The sequence below is a fragment of the Carassius auratus genome, chromosome 13 (assembly GCF_003368295.1).
Source record: "Carassius auratus strain Wakin chromosome 13, ASM336829v1, whole genome shotgun sequence".
Classification (NCBI taxonomy): domain Eukaryota; kingdom Metazoa; phylum Chordata; class Actinopteri; order Cypriniformes; family Cyprinidae; genus Carassius; species Carassius auratus.
Window position 1 is genome coordinate 24,920,711 of NC_039255.1, and position 12,769 is coordinate 24,933,479.

General features: G+C 38.5%; 1 protein-coding gene across 1 annotated transcript in view; it reads left to right on the forward strand.

The window, feature by feature from the left end:
• Window positions 1-3,815: 3,815 nt before the first annotated feature.
• LOC113113092 (neuroendocrine convertase 2-like) overlaps window positions 3,816-12,769 on the forward strand; it is a 49,724-nt gene continuing 40,770 nt past the window's right edge. The window contains exons 1-2 of the mRNA XM_026279259.1: window positions 3,816-4,423; window positions 5,976-6,080. Coding sequence (XP_026135044.1) covers window positions 4,241-4,423; window positions 5,976-6,080 — 288 coding nt within the window. The 5' untranslated portion in view covers window positions 3,816-4,240. The remainder of the gene's footprint in view (window positions 4,424-5,975; window positions 6,081-12,769) is intronic.

The following is a 12,769-nucleotide window of genomic DNA, read 5'->3' on the forward strand; positions in this document are numbered from 1 at the left end:
TTAGCCCCTACAAATGGAAACCTTTGCTCTTCCATCTATTTCATGTTGCTTTCATCTAGAACTTCATCTCTCTCCTGTTTAAAGTCAACATGGGAGAAAGAGTTTGAGGTCAGCTTTTCTGAAAAGCTTTGGTCCGAGGCTCTTATCAGAGTTAATTCTGCCTCTGCATGTGTCCGGATAAGATTGATTCAGTTAAAAGTATCGCACCAAACTCACTTTACTAAAGCTAGACTCCACAAATTGTTCCCAGAAACAGATGATTCTTGTATTAGATGCTCCTTCTCTCTTGCTGACCATGTACTTACATTTTTCAGTAGCCATAAATTCCTTTTTTGACTTTCTTTCAAGGGTTTTACATATTTCTTTCTTTATGTGTCTCTTTTTTCTTCTCTTCTCACTAAACAACATACATTGTTATTGCTTTTGGCTCCCTGGTTGCTAGAAGAAGCATTTTGCTACATTGGAAGTGTCCAACCCCACCCCAGCTACCTCTTGGTTAAAAGATCTTATGTCATGAAAAACTGAAGTACACTTCAACTGATAAATTTGACAAAACTTGGAACCCCATTGTGAATTTCTTTGATTCTCTGACTAGTATGTTCAGTGTGTGAGCATGTTTGTATCTATGCACAGGACAGTATGGTTATTTGTTAGCATGCATGTAGGCATACTTATGTATGCATGGTTATATGTTTTGCATGTATGCACTTTTGTCTATTTTTATTGTTATTGTATGCATTTTAAATATGTATGCATAATATTGTATGCATTTTTTCGTGTAGTTCTTTTCTGAATGAACCTTTTTTTTTTCTCTTTACCTGTACTGTTTTGTTTATCATTCAGAGTCAAATGTGGGGACAATGTGGGTACAAGATAAAAGAATGTGCAGACAATGTTCCCTTCACTGTACTGTCCCATGTTTTTTTTGTCTGTGTAATAAAGCATGAAAAAAAAAAAGATTACAGTCTCCAGAGTGATTTACAATAGCTCTGTTGTTCCTACTGTTATTGTAATACGAGGACACATGCATGATTTACCAACATAATATCTGGAGCAGCGGTGTACGGTAATGAAGCGGAGCTGCATATGGAGTGAGAATGTGAGTGAGATGGGCTCATTAGCAGACAGCCTCCTCGTGCACTAAACAATCAATGAACCACCTTTACAGTCATGCACATCACATGTGTTGAGTTTGAGACTATAAAGTCATTAAAAAGATTGCACTGCTTTGAAACGATTTTCAGTCTTCATGGCATATAAGCACAAGAAGACATTATTTGACATTGTAAGCAAAATGTCTTATTTATTTTCTGTTGGGTCTCCGATTATCGATGTTATAGATCCTCAGGAGAAAGCCTTTAGAAAGGGATTCATCAAATGTAGTAATTGGTCAGAAAATTAGTCATTAATTGCCCAGAATTGTTTTAACAAAATTTTATTTAAAATTTATAACCAGTGAATAGATCATGCAAATATACATACATTAATATTTCCATTAAGCATTGGTGTATTTCTAGTTTTTAGAGAAACTTTTCAATTAAACAATTAGATTGCTAGAAATAATTAAAACACTCAAATATGTATTAGTCTGTCCATACAAATAATTGAAATATAAAGAAGAAACAAAGCTTTGTGTTCTTTCCCTTGAAGACAGTATGATGGTGAGGTTTTGCCAGTACAGTAGTGTTCGGATGAGCAACAGGGGACAGCTCATGTTTGTACATGCTATCCCCTTGACCTTGTGTTTGATTTCTAATTGTTGTTAGTTATGCGTGTTCTGTGAAAAGAAGCCTTCGGCGCTGAATAGATGTCAGTGGAGTCGGTCAGTGAGGATGATGGATGTTTAGCCCTTCATCGCCTTCATGACTCTGAATGAAGCCAAACCAGCATGAAATCTTAAGACATGTTCCTGATTGTTATTCACAATTTATCTGTGCATATTATTCCAAGGCAAACAAATGCTTGTTTTGGAAATCTTTGATCAAAATTGGGCTAATAACTTGCTCCCCTGTCCAATGTACATTTATGAAGACAGTAGACTTATTTTAAGATGCAGTCATATAGCAATATATATGCCACTGCTTGGAAGCATCAATTATTCCTTTTTTATTTTATTATTAAATAGTACTTTTTAAAAATGCAGTTTTAACTGTCTACTTCTAAAGCTTCTGAGTGTGAGAGTAAGGATGCACACTTTAACTCATTACAAAGTGCCTGGTTAAGGCACAGTTATTTAATATATAGTATAGTTTGGATGTAAGGATACACAGTGGTTACACAATAATTCACCTGGCAAGGTAATCAATGTCACACATGACACTCTATTTTGGAAGTATACATGAAAACCACTGACAATCTCAGACATCCCATCCTGCAGAAATGCATTTCCGGGACATGAAATAGATGCACAATCACTCCCCTGCAGTGTAGTGTGACAAAATAATATGAAATCTGAATGCAAGTGGTCACAGGAGACACATTTGAGTTGCATAATAATACCAGATAACAATGATAATGCGTTTTGGCTATTTGTGATCAGATCACAAAAAACACATCTTAATACCAGGTGGAGACAGAGATTCTCACACTCGATTTCTGAGATATTGCATACGATAGTTGGGAGACTCCTGGAATGTCAGGGAGAGGTGGGATTTCTGTTTCCCTCAGATCAAATATGGAATGTTATTAGGAGGCATGTGAGATCCAGTGACATTTGATGTCATAGCTGCAATGTAAGCAATCTAGGCTTTAAAGGCTAAATGACCTGAGAGCTTAAGTGGTGGGCCAGATTTTCAGTGAATAACAATGCATACATATATATATATATATATATATATATATATATATATATTCTCCCCATGTGCTCTTTTTGACCTAGTTTTCCCTTGTTTTTTATTGTGTTTATTGATCTCAGGTGTGTCTCGTTACTTCCCTCATTAAGTTGAGTATTTAGAGTGTGTTTTGCCCCTTTTACCCTGTCTGCTGTTAAATGTCTATTCTAAGTGTTACTGTCATACCATGTCTGATTTATGACAGATAGATTTTTTTTTCTTTTTAATACAAGGTATATCTATTATTTCACAGAAAATACTGATGTGGTGTAAAAATGTGCTTATAGATTGTTAGTTCATTAAAATTAAACTTATGACGTCATAGTGCAATGAAAGACCGCCTCTGCTGAAAATCAACACCTACTTCTACATCACTGCCTCTTTAGCTCCACCCACTTATTATTATTATTATTATTATTATTATTTTTGTCTGTGTGTGAAGCCCCACCTATAAAAACAGAGTGTCAAAAACTAGGGAAAATAGGCTCATTACTTATTAATTATGATGTTTTATGTACACTTGAACATCATTTAAGTTGTATTTTCTAAAATACACATAAACAAGAAAAACGTTATTATTTTGATTATAATTATTATTAACTTGACGGTTTGACTTAATTATGAGAAAAGTAGCAAATTTTTGTAGCTGGGGTAAAGTTAAACTTCGAAAGTTTGGAACTGGTTGACATGTGAAGCTAGATGTCGACCTTATGCAAGTAACTTTAGCGCGATACGTGCAAGGATATTAAAAAGGATTGTTAACATAAAGCAAATAGAGAGAGAGAAAAAAAATACATCGCGAAACTGCAAATTCAAAAGTCTGGATTTTGTAATCACACCCCTAAATGGGCGATTTACAGCTCAGATACACACTTTTCTGCGATGAAATTAGCCAATAAGCACTATAACAAAATTACGAGCTGCATTTGTTTTGAAGCCTCTTTACAAACTGAGGAACGAGAGAAAATTATTTTCCGTGGTAATCAAGCTCATCTGAACTAGTCTGGATCCCTGCGAATCTGAGCAGGGTAAACTAACCGGAGTCGGGTGGAGGAATTCTCCATGGTGCTGAAAGTGCACTACTTCATCCACACTTCTGAGGGAGGGAGAGGGGCCAGCAGCCACACCCGCTTCTGCTTATTGGGCATCTTTCCGAGGAACGTCACATGCAAACGAGCCTCACATTTATGCCGATGAATTATAGATTAAAGGGAGGCTGAAAATGCAGATTCGGTCCAACACACAAACACGGAATCGATCGACGCACGGTCCGAATTCGCGCGCCTCATCCACCGATGACTGAGGAGATGCGTCCTGACGAGCCCTGCTGAAGAGCTCCAGCGTTCACAGTGACCTCCGTTAGACAGCGTTCACTCACAAACAGCACGGCGAAGACAGAAAACAGCACGATGCTTGGATTCTGTAGAGATGGGACAGCGGTGGCTCTCGTCCTGCTCAATGCACTGGTGCTCATAGCTGCTGCAGACGAGGAGGTCATCTTTACCGAGCATTTTCTGGTCCAGTTGCACGAGGGGACGAATGAAGATGCTCATCAACTTGCCCGGGAGCATGGCTTTGGGAGCGCAAGGAAGGTAAGTAGAAGTATGCACAGCAGAACGCCTTCAAAACTGCCACTTTGATGAATGCATGTTTGTTTCAGACTTTTACGATAAAGCAATCACATATATATCAATCATATCAATCTGAGTACAAGGTGTTCTTGTGTACAACTCAAACAAAGCAACTGGAATGAAGTGCCACATTCATTCAGCAAAATAATAGCTCAGAAGTTGGTGAATACAATTGCTCATGTTACCCTATGTCAGTTTACAAAGTCACATTAAATGTTTTTTAAAGGTCAGATAAATCATTAGGCTTTCCATGAGAAAATCTCAAAGGAAAGTGCACATGATTCCTGCTGGGACTGACAAATCCTACAGGGATAAATAAGAGCACTTAATAAATAAATAAATAAATAAATCCTTCTTATTATAATAATACTTGTGAAAACAGGAATGACAGTTTATCCAGTGGGATTTTTGCCCATATTTGACGTGATAAGAATCCATTGGATTGGTTATGATTTCAATAGAAAGCCTGCATCATTTGACTAGTGTGAAACTAGGAGATTGGAGATCTACAGACATTCAGGTAATCATGAAAACAGCATCATCAGTTTGTGGATTTTTAAAAGTCAAATGAATCCCAGATTCTTGTTCGGAGTAAGATAGAAATATTCAATTTAAAAACAAAACCCCCTCAGAATTGCAGAAAATAGCATGGCTTATGCTACTATTATTCTTTTCAGTTGCATAAGTGCTATGAGCAGTAAGAAAATGACTGAGAATGACTGTAGTAAACATATTTTTCATCTGACATCGGCGTATTTATTCATACCATCTCCACGAAGGGCTGTTTATCACCGAACAGAAGACTTGATTAGCCTGACAAATCAGCCTTGTCAAATGTCAAAGCATGGCTGCTCCAGCTCTCGCTGAAGTGGAACAGAGCTGCTTCATGTGTGGCCAACACCTGACTGAATATCATGTGTGTGGCTTATTGACTTTTTATTTTTTTTTATTGTTTTTGGGAGGGATTTTGTTCTCGTAATTCACACACACTTTGTCCGAGCCAGTACATGCTCTCTGTGAATGATGTAATTGTCTGCTTTCTTTACTCAAGAAACCTTAATAAACACTGAACTGAGACGGAGCCTCTGGTAGTTTTCCTGGAGAGTCTGCAGCTCTTCACTTACTTGACTTCAGTTCCTCGATCAGAATTGACTATCAGTGCTTCTTTTTCTTTTCTTGAACATGGCAAGTCTCATAGAACAGGAAATGGCTTTGTCCTCCTGAAGTAGGGGAACGAGTAGAACAAATAAAAATAATTAAAATTCATTACTCCAAAAGGTTAATTAAATATTATATTTAATTAAAACTGCAGAGTTATAGTTTAAACTACAGCAAGACAGAGGTCTTACAGATTTGGAACGACACAAGGGTGAGTAATTAATGACAGAATTTAGGTGAACTAACCCTTCAACATTATCAGTTATATTTGGGGAAAACATTCCATAATCACATTCCACACATTTTAAGAGTCGAACCTCTGCTGCTCTTCTAATCAAGGTGCATTTAATTGCAGCTACCTTTTGGCGAAGGACTATTTCATTTCTACCCAGGGGAAATCCCTAAATCCAGGAGGAAACGCAGCCTTCAGCAGCACCGGCGCCTGGCGAAGGATCACCGGGTAAGACCAGAAACTCACCGTGTGTTTGTTCCCATAGAAACTAGCCCTGGCACTGGAAAACAATGGCCGATCTGATGCCAGAGCCATTGTCTGTAGAAGTTAAAGGCTAACATGTCAGTCACCGGATGACTCTGTTTTGGCTCGTACCTTGCCTTGATGCTTGAGTGGTATTTTATCAGGTATTATGACATTACGCAGTTTGACTGAGGTTACATTGTGAAAAATCTTAGTTGCTGATGGTGCTCTAGGTGCGCTAAAATATAGAATATAGTAACAGAGAGGTATTTGTCTTTATGTTATGATGTGAACAGCTGAACAAAAAGTGTGCAGACTCCATCCAATAAGTGCTGGTTATTTCACATGAAATATTCAGTATTGTGCTAGCTGCACAAAACATCATGGGTTCAATCCCAGGGAACACACATGCTGATAAAAAAGCCTGAATGCACTGTAAGTTGTTCTGGATAAAAGTATTTGATAAATGTAAATGTCACCCACTTAAACACAGTTTTGGTTTCCAATCTGTCTGGAGCTACTGTTTGACTGGAGAGCTATTTGTTCATAAAAATAAATGAACCATGTTTTTTTTTTTTGAGACAGAACATGGGAAGATTTCAGTCTGTAAGATTTAAGGCTAGAATCAACCTCCACTATCCTGTGAGCGGCTACAGCACTGATTTGCACTCACATGAGAGGATCTGTTCACTTTCAGCACTTTTAATAACGAAACAGCTATTAATGTTCAACTGTGGTTTTCAATCGGGCTTGAAGAGTTGAATTATTTATTAGTCTGCTCATCAGGGCTGAGTGTGTTAACTCATCCATTCACATTAAATGGGGGAAAAAAGGCATTATCAAAAGTTTTGGATGAAATCAAGCACCACCTCCAACCACCTGACCAATGGCCTCTCTTAAATATCCACTGATGTCCTGATGGATAAAATCAAGTCTGACCCAGCATTTTCTCCTGATTGATTATCATCTCCCAAAATAAATCACACGATGACAGCGAGATGTCATAAAATCAGTGTTACACAAGAAAGAAAATTGTCTCCACTAACTAATGCCCCTGCATTTATACATGCATTCACTCTAATGCAAAAGAAATCCCATTATTCCATCTATTGCACAGATGATGTCTGATAACTTCCCTAATCTGAGTTTGGATTCAATTAAAGGCTGTTCCAACAACCAGGGTAATAAATTCAGAAGTGACAGACCTATCACATTCAATCCATGCATCATCTTGACAAACGATGCGCGCGTCTCATTAACAGACTGTGATGTGCTTTAGCTCAGCGGTTCTCACTGATGGGCCGAAACCTTAAAATGGATATCAGCTCATGGACAGCAGGAAGATACTTTTGAAAATGCAAATAATAGAACTGTGTGTCCAATCAAACAAACAACAACAAATGACTCAAACACTCAGACATGAACAGACTCAGCCATGAACACAACCACAGAATGTAAAGGAAAATACGACCCAAACTTTTTTCAATATATATTCAAATACAATAGGAATAAACACTTTTGTTGGTTTGTGCATTGACCAAAGAGATGTTCAGAAAGCGAAACAGACAGCTTTGTTTCATTGAGTTTGTATATTGTAGAGCCTATGCATTTAATTGTAAAATAATTACTGACAACATTAAGGACATTTTTGTTTAACTTCGAACAATGCTGGATCGCCACCTAATGACCAATCAGAAATCAGAAACCTGGAGAAGTAGAAACAGTGCTTTAGCCGTCTGTGTTGGGTTTACCTCAACAGGGTGACAGCTTTAGGAGCTCATTCACATTCACACAAAGAGCCTTCGGTTTGACCCTGGAAGGCCCTTCAGTATCAGTGCTTACAGATGAAGGGGAGGTTTCTCCATCACTACAATCATCTCAGCTCAAGTGTTGTCTCAGAGCGCAGTGTATTGATCTGTTTCTTGTTTTTGTGCTCTGCTCATTCACACACTCCTCTCTGGCTCTTTACACTGAGACTCTGCTAATGTTTGCTTTGCTCTTCATTTGGACAGTCTCTCCCTTTCTGTCCAGTTTAGATGTTACATAACAGCGTTCTTCATTATGCTGCTGAATGTCTCTCTGAAGTCAACATGACTGTCTACGATCTCTTTTACTTCTGGATTTCTGAATCAAGTGATGATGAGGATAACGCAGATGTGCACTACTGATCTGTACTGATCTTTAAGACCAGGAATGTGTGTTGAGGGTCATAACATTCACTTTGCCCTCATGTAGAAGTAAGCCATTGGTTTATAGGCAGAGTGTATGTAAAAGGCTGGGCAGGGCTAAGCCTTCTCCTGGCCATGGGGTCTGAAACTAATGGGGGATTTGGACAAAAAATGTCATCAAATTGGACAAATATGACCCTGTACAATTAAACTAAACCTATTAAGGATGAAACTGAAAAGTGTTGATTGCGGGATTACATTTAGATCTGCTAGTGATGCATCAAATTTCTTTTTACTTGTTATTGCAGTGTTGCACATTATAACCAATCACACACATATTTATGTAGCATACACATTAATATTATTATACACTGAAATCCTTTTGTTTTTAATATTTGGCATGTTTGTGTGATGCGCATCCCTGTGTGTAATAAGCAAAGTCAACATGCACTGTGGAGCCACCCAGAGGCACATTTTCTACCAATGCGCTCTTTAAATAAAAATTATTGCGCCATTGACTTTTTGTGACTTTATACTAGGTTTGAGTTGGTCTGTGGCACAGTCTATTTTCAGCTAAACGACTTGGCGCTGGACGGGAAAATGCGAACGGCGCTGGACTGAAACTAGCAAACACACCTGCGCTGCGCCAGTGTATGATAGGGCCCACAAAGTTTTTATTAAATTACGATCATGTTATATACAAATTCATTATTATTAAAAATATTTTATGATTTGACACCCATATCTGGTACTTATGTTAGCCTGTTTCCACCAATGAATAAAAAAAGTAAAAGTGTAGTTGCTTTTTTCCCCTTGCAATTGTGAGTTTACGCCTCACAGTTCTGACTTTCTTTCTCAGAATTTCATGGATGTTCTGACTAATTCTGACTTTTTCTCATAATTGCAAGTATTACAGTCAAAACTATTATAAACTTGCAATTGTAAGATTGTTTTCCCCTCAGGACTGATGGACTGATTAATCATGCTAGTGACATGCTAAACATATTAGAAACATGCTAGTAACTTTACAAATCATGTTAGCAACATGGTAGTAACTTGCTAATCATGCTAACAACATGCTAATAATTTGCTAATCATGCTAGTGATATGCTAATCATGCGAATCGTGCAATCATATTAACAACATGATAGTAGCTTGCCAATCATGCTTGTGACATGCAAGTACAGTAACTTGCTTATCATGCTAAAAACAATGCTAGCAACATGCAAGACATTGTGGACTTACTTTTGCTATCTTGGAAATGCTTGTATTTTCTTTATGGAATGCAAATCTGGTACTTGTTTTTCTATCGTATTTATTTAACTTTTATTATTATTCTTATTTAAATTTGCCTTGGGTGAAACATAACAACATGAAAATCTGGCTGCAAAAGAAAGGGAAGGTACTCATAGTCATGTACATATGAAGAGTAGGGTGCCATTTTGAGAAGCAGCATAATCTGAGTCATGAGTGTGTGAGATGTGAGTATATAAGACGGGCTGTTCTGAGTGCCATCCCACTGGAAACACCAGCACATCCAGAGCACATAGGGTTAACCAGCATATGTCTGAATGTGTCTCTGCTGTTCTGCTCTCTCAATCAAGAAACATCAGAAATCATTGTTAAAATGAGATTTTTTTGGGGGCTCACGGATGGTAAAACACAATGCGACTGATTGCAAAATTGGTAAATGAAAGATAATGTGTACTTCAGTACTGATATACGGTAGTGTAGAAATTGTTCTGCAAAATTGTGAATCTTAATGATAGAGATAACCAACCAATAAACCCATGAAGCCAATTTAATCCAGAGAACAGCACTTGTACCTGTCACTTTCCCTCCTTTCAGCTCAAACTCTTACAACTCAATTATCATGTATTTGAATCCTTGCAGAGCTGGATTTCCTTCTTTTGCACAAAGAAGCACATGCTCTAAATTGGACAGACATTTGCTCAATGACCAAAATCTCATATCACAGTGTGAGTCATTTTTTATCACTGTAATATCATGATATATATTTCTCCAAGATATCTGAGGAAAGCTGGTTTATACCACGGTAATTAAAAATGGTTACTTGAAATATACAACTAAAGCACAAGCGTTAACAATACCTTACAACTGAAGAGTGCAAGACATGAACATAAATACACAGAGAAACAAGGGTAATTAATGATACACCTGAACACCCAACCAATCTGAAACCATGCCAACAAACTCTACTATGAGAACAGTGCAAACTGACCAAACTACTAATACCATGTTGGCAACATGATTTGCAAAATTACTAGCATGTTGTTAGCATGACTAGCAAGCTACTAGCATGTTGCTAGCATGTTTGTAGCATGATTAGCGTGTCACTAGCATGATTAACAAGTCCAATTATGAGGAGAAAAAAAAATACTGTATAACTTGCAATTGAGAGAACAGGTCAGAATTAGTCCGAATTCTGAGAAAAAAGTCAGAACTGTGAGATGTAAACTCACTTTTTTTTTCCATTGGAGGAAAAAGGCTAACATAAGTACCAGATATGGTTATCATGTTACAAAATATTTTTTATATATTAATTAATTTGTATATTATGTGATCATAATTTAATTAAAAAAGCGAGCAAAGAATATTTACATTATCAAAGAACATGAATGACTTCAGTCTAGTGTGAGTTTAAAGGGGAGGACTAAAGTCATTTCATGCATTCTGTATTCAAGTATGGCCTTGTATCACATCATAAAGGCCGAAATTCCTTGTAATAACTAGATTCACAAATCCTAAAGGAAAACAGATCGTAGACAGTCATGTTGACTTCAGAGAGACATTCAGCAGCATAATGAAGAACGCTGTTATGTAACATCTAACCTGGACAGAAAGGGAGAGACTGTCCAAATGAAGAGCAAAGCAAACATCAGCAGAGTCTCAGTGTAAAGAGCCAGAGAGGAGTGTGTGTGTGAGCAGAGCACAAAAACAAGAAACAGATCAATACACTGCGCTCTGAGACAACACTTGAGCTGAGATGATTGTAGTGATGGAGAAACCTCCTGTAACAAACTTTCATAGATTTGGAAGAAGGAGGCAGGAACCAGGCTTAGATGGAGGACGGAAAACTGGGAAAGGAACAAAAAAAGTCCAAGGTGGTGCAGATGGGGAGTAATCTTGAACAGGGAGGGGTAGATGGTTACCCAGTTGCTGGAGGGGGGAGCCATGGAGGAAGAAGACCAGTTGACATCATGGAGACAACGGCAACCTCGGAGATAGAGCCCACTGCGTAGCTGGAGATCTGACGAAGAGGAGAGACATTGAAGACCTAGTGGTTGTGACTGAGCGGCAGTGACGACCCCCTGAGACGGAAGCAGGGATCTGTGGGGGCAGAGGTTGAACTGGAACGACCGAGGGCAGAGTCAGCCGAAGTCGAAGGGGTGGAGGTTCAGGCGAAAGCAGTGCGATGTCGACCCTTGTGGAGCCGAAGTACTGAGTAAGCCCAGAGAGGCTGAATGTCTGATGTTCTCTGATAACATCAAGGGTGGACAAAGAGCAGGCGTAGGAGTCAGGACGAGGGGTCGAGGTGGAAGGGAGCACTCAGAGGCCGAAGGCAGAGCTCAGCAGACCAGAGGTGTTAACACACACTGAGAGGAGGCTGATGGGAGACAGAGATGAGTGCAGGAGGGGTTGAGGGCTGAAGGGGAGACTGAAGGACAATGCCAAAACCATGGTGTTGAGCCCCGTGAAAAATAATGAACAAAACAGTCTGACTGATGGGTGAAGTCAAGGAATTCTTTCAAGTGTTCCTTGAGGGAGCGGTTTTCCCTGCTCAAGGCATATTAGATAAAGTAGGGATGTCCATGATGAAAACAGAGTAAAAAAAAAAAAATATATATATATATATATATATATATATATATATATATATATATATATATATATATATATATATATATATATATATATATATATACATTTAAAAAGTGCTTCAATACCCTCATACTACATGAGGACTCTCACGGTCATGGATTGTGCCGCAGCTCATACACCTGGACACATGGGGTCCCCTCAGGCTGGTGTTAGGCTCAATCCCTTCTCCTGATGTTGGCTCCAACATCGTGGCTGAGGTGCCCTTTCTGCTTGAGGCTCATGCAGTCGCTCCTTGCAGCGGGGCAGTTCTTGGCACTGGGTTGAAGTGGGGCTTGCGTTGTTGTCTGCTGGTGAACATATCAGGTGAACAGCAGGGATGTCCAAGATGAAAACAAAGTAACAAAAAAAAAAAAAAAAGCACACAAAAGAAAAGAAAAAGTCTTCACAACTAACCACTTTCTAGGTTGGGTATTATGTCACAGCTCTGTTTGCACAAAGCATCTGTGTGACGAGGAAGAAGTTAGGTAATCCAAGCAGTCTTTAATAGTACACAGGTAAATTCAGATACAGAGTGACAACCAAAGCACAAGCATTAACAATACACAACATGTGAAGAGAGCAAGACATGAACTTAAATACACTGAGAAAACAAGGGTTATTAAT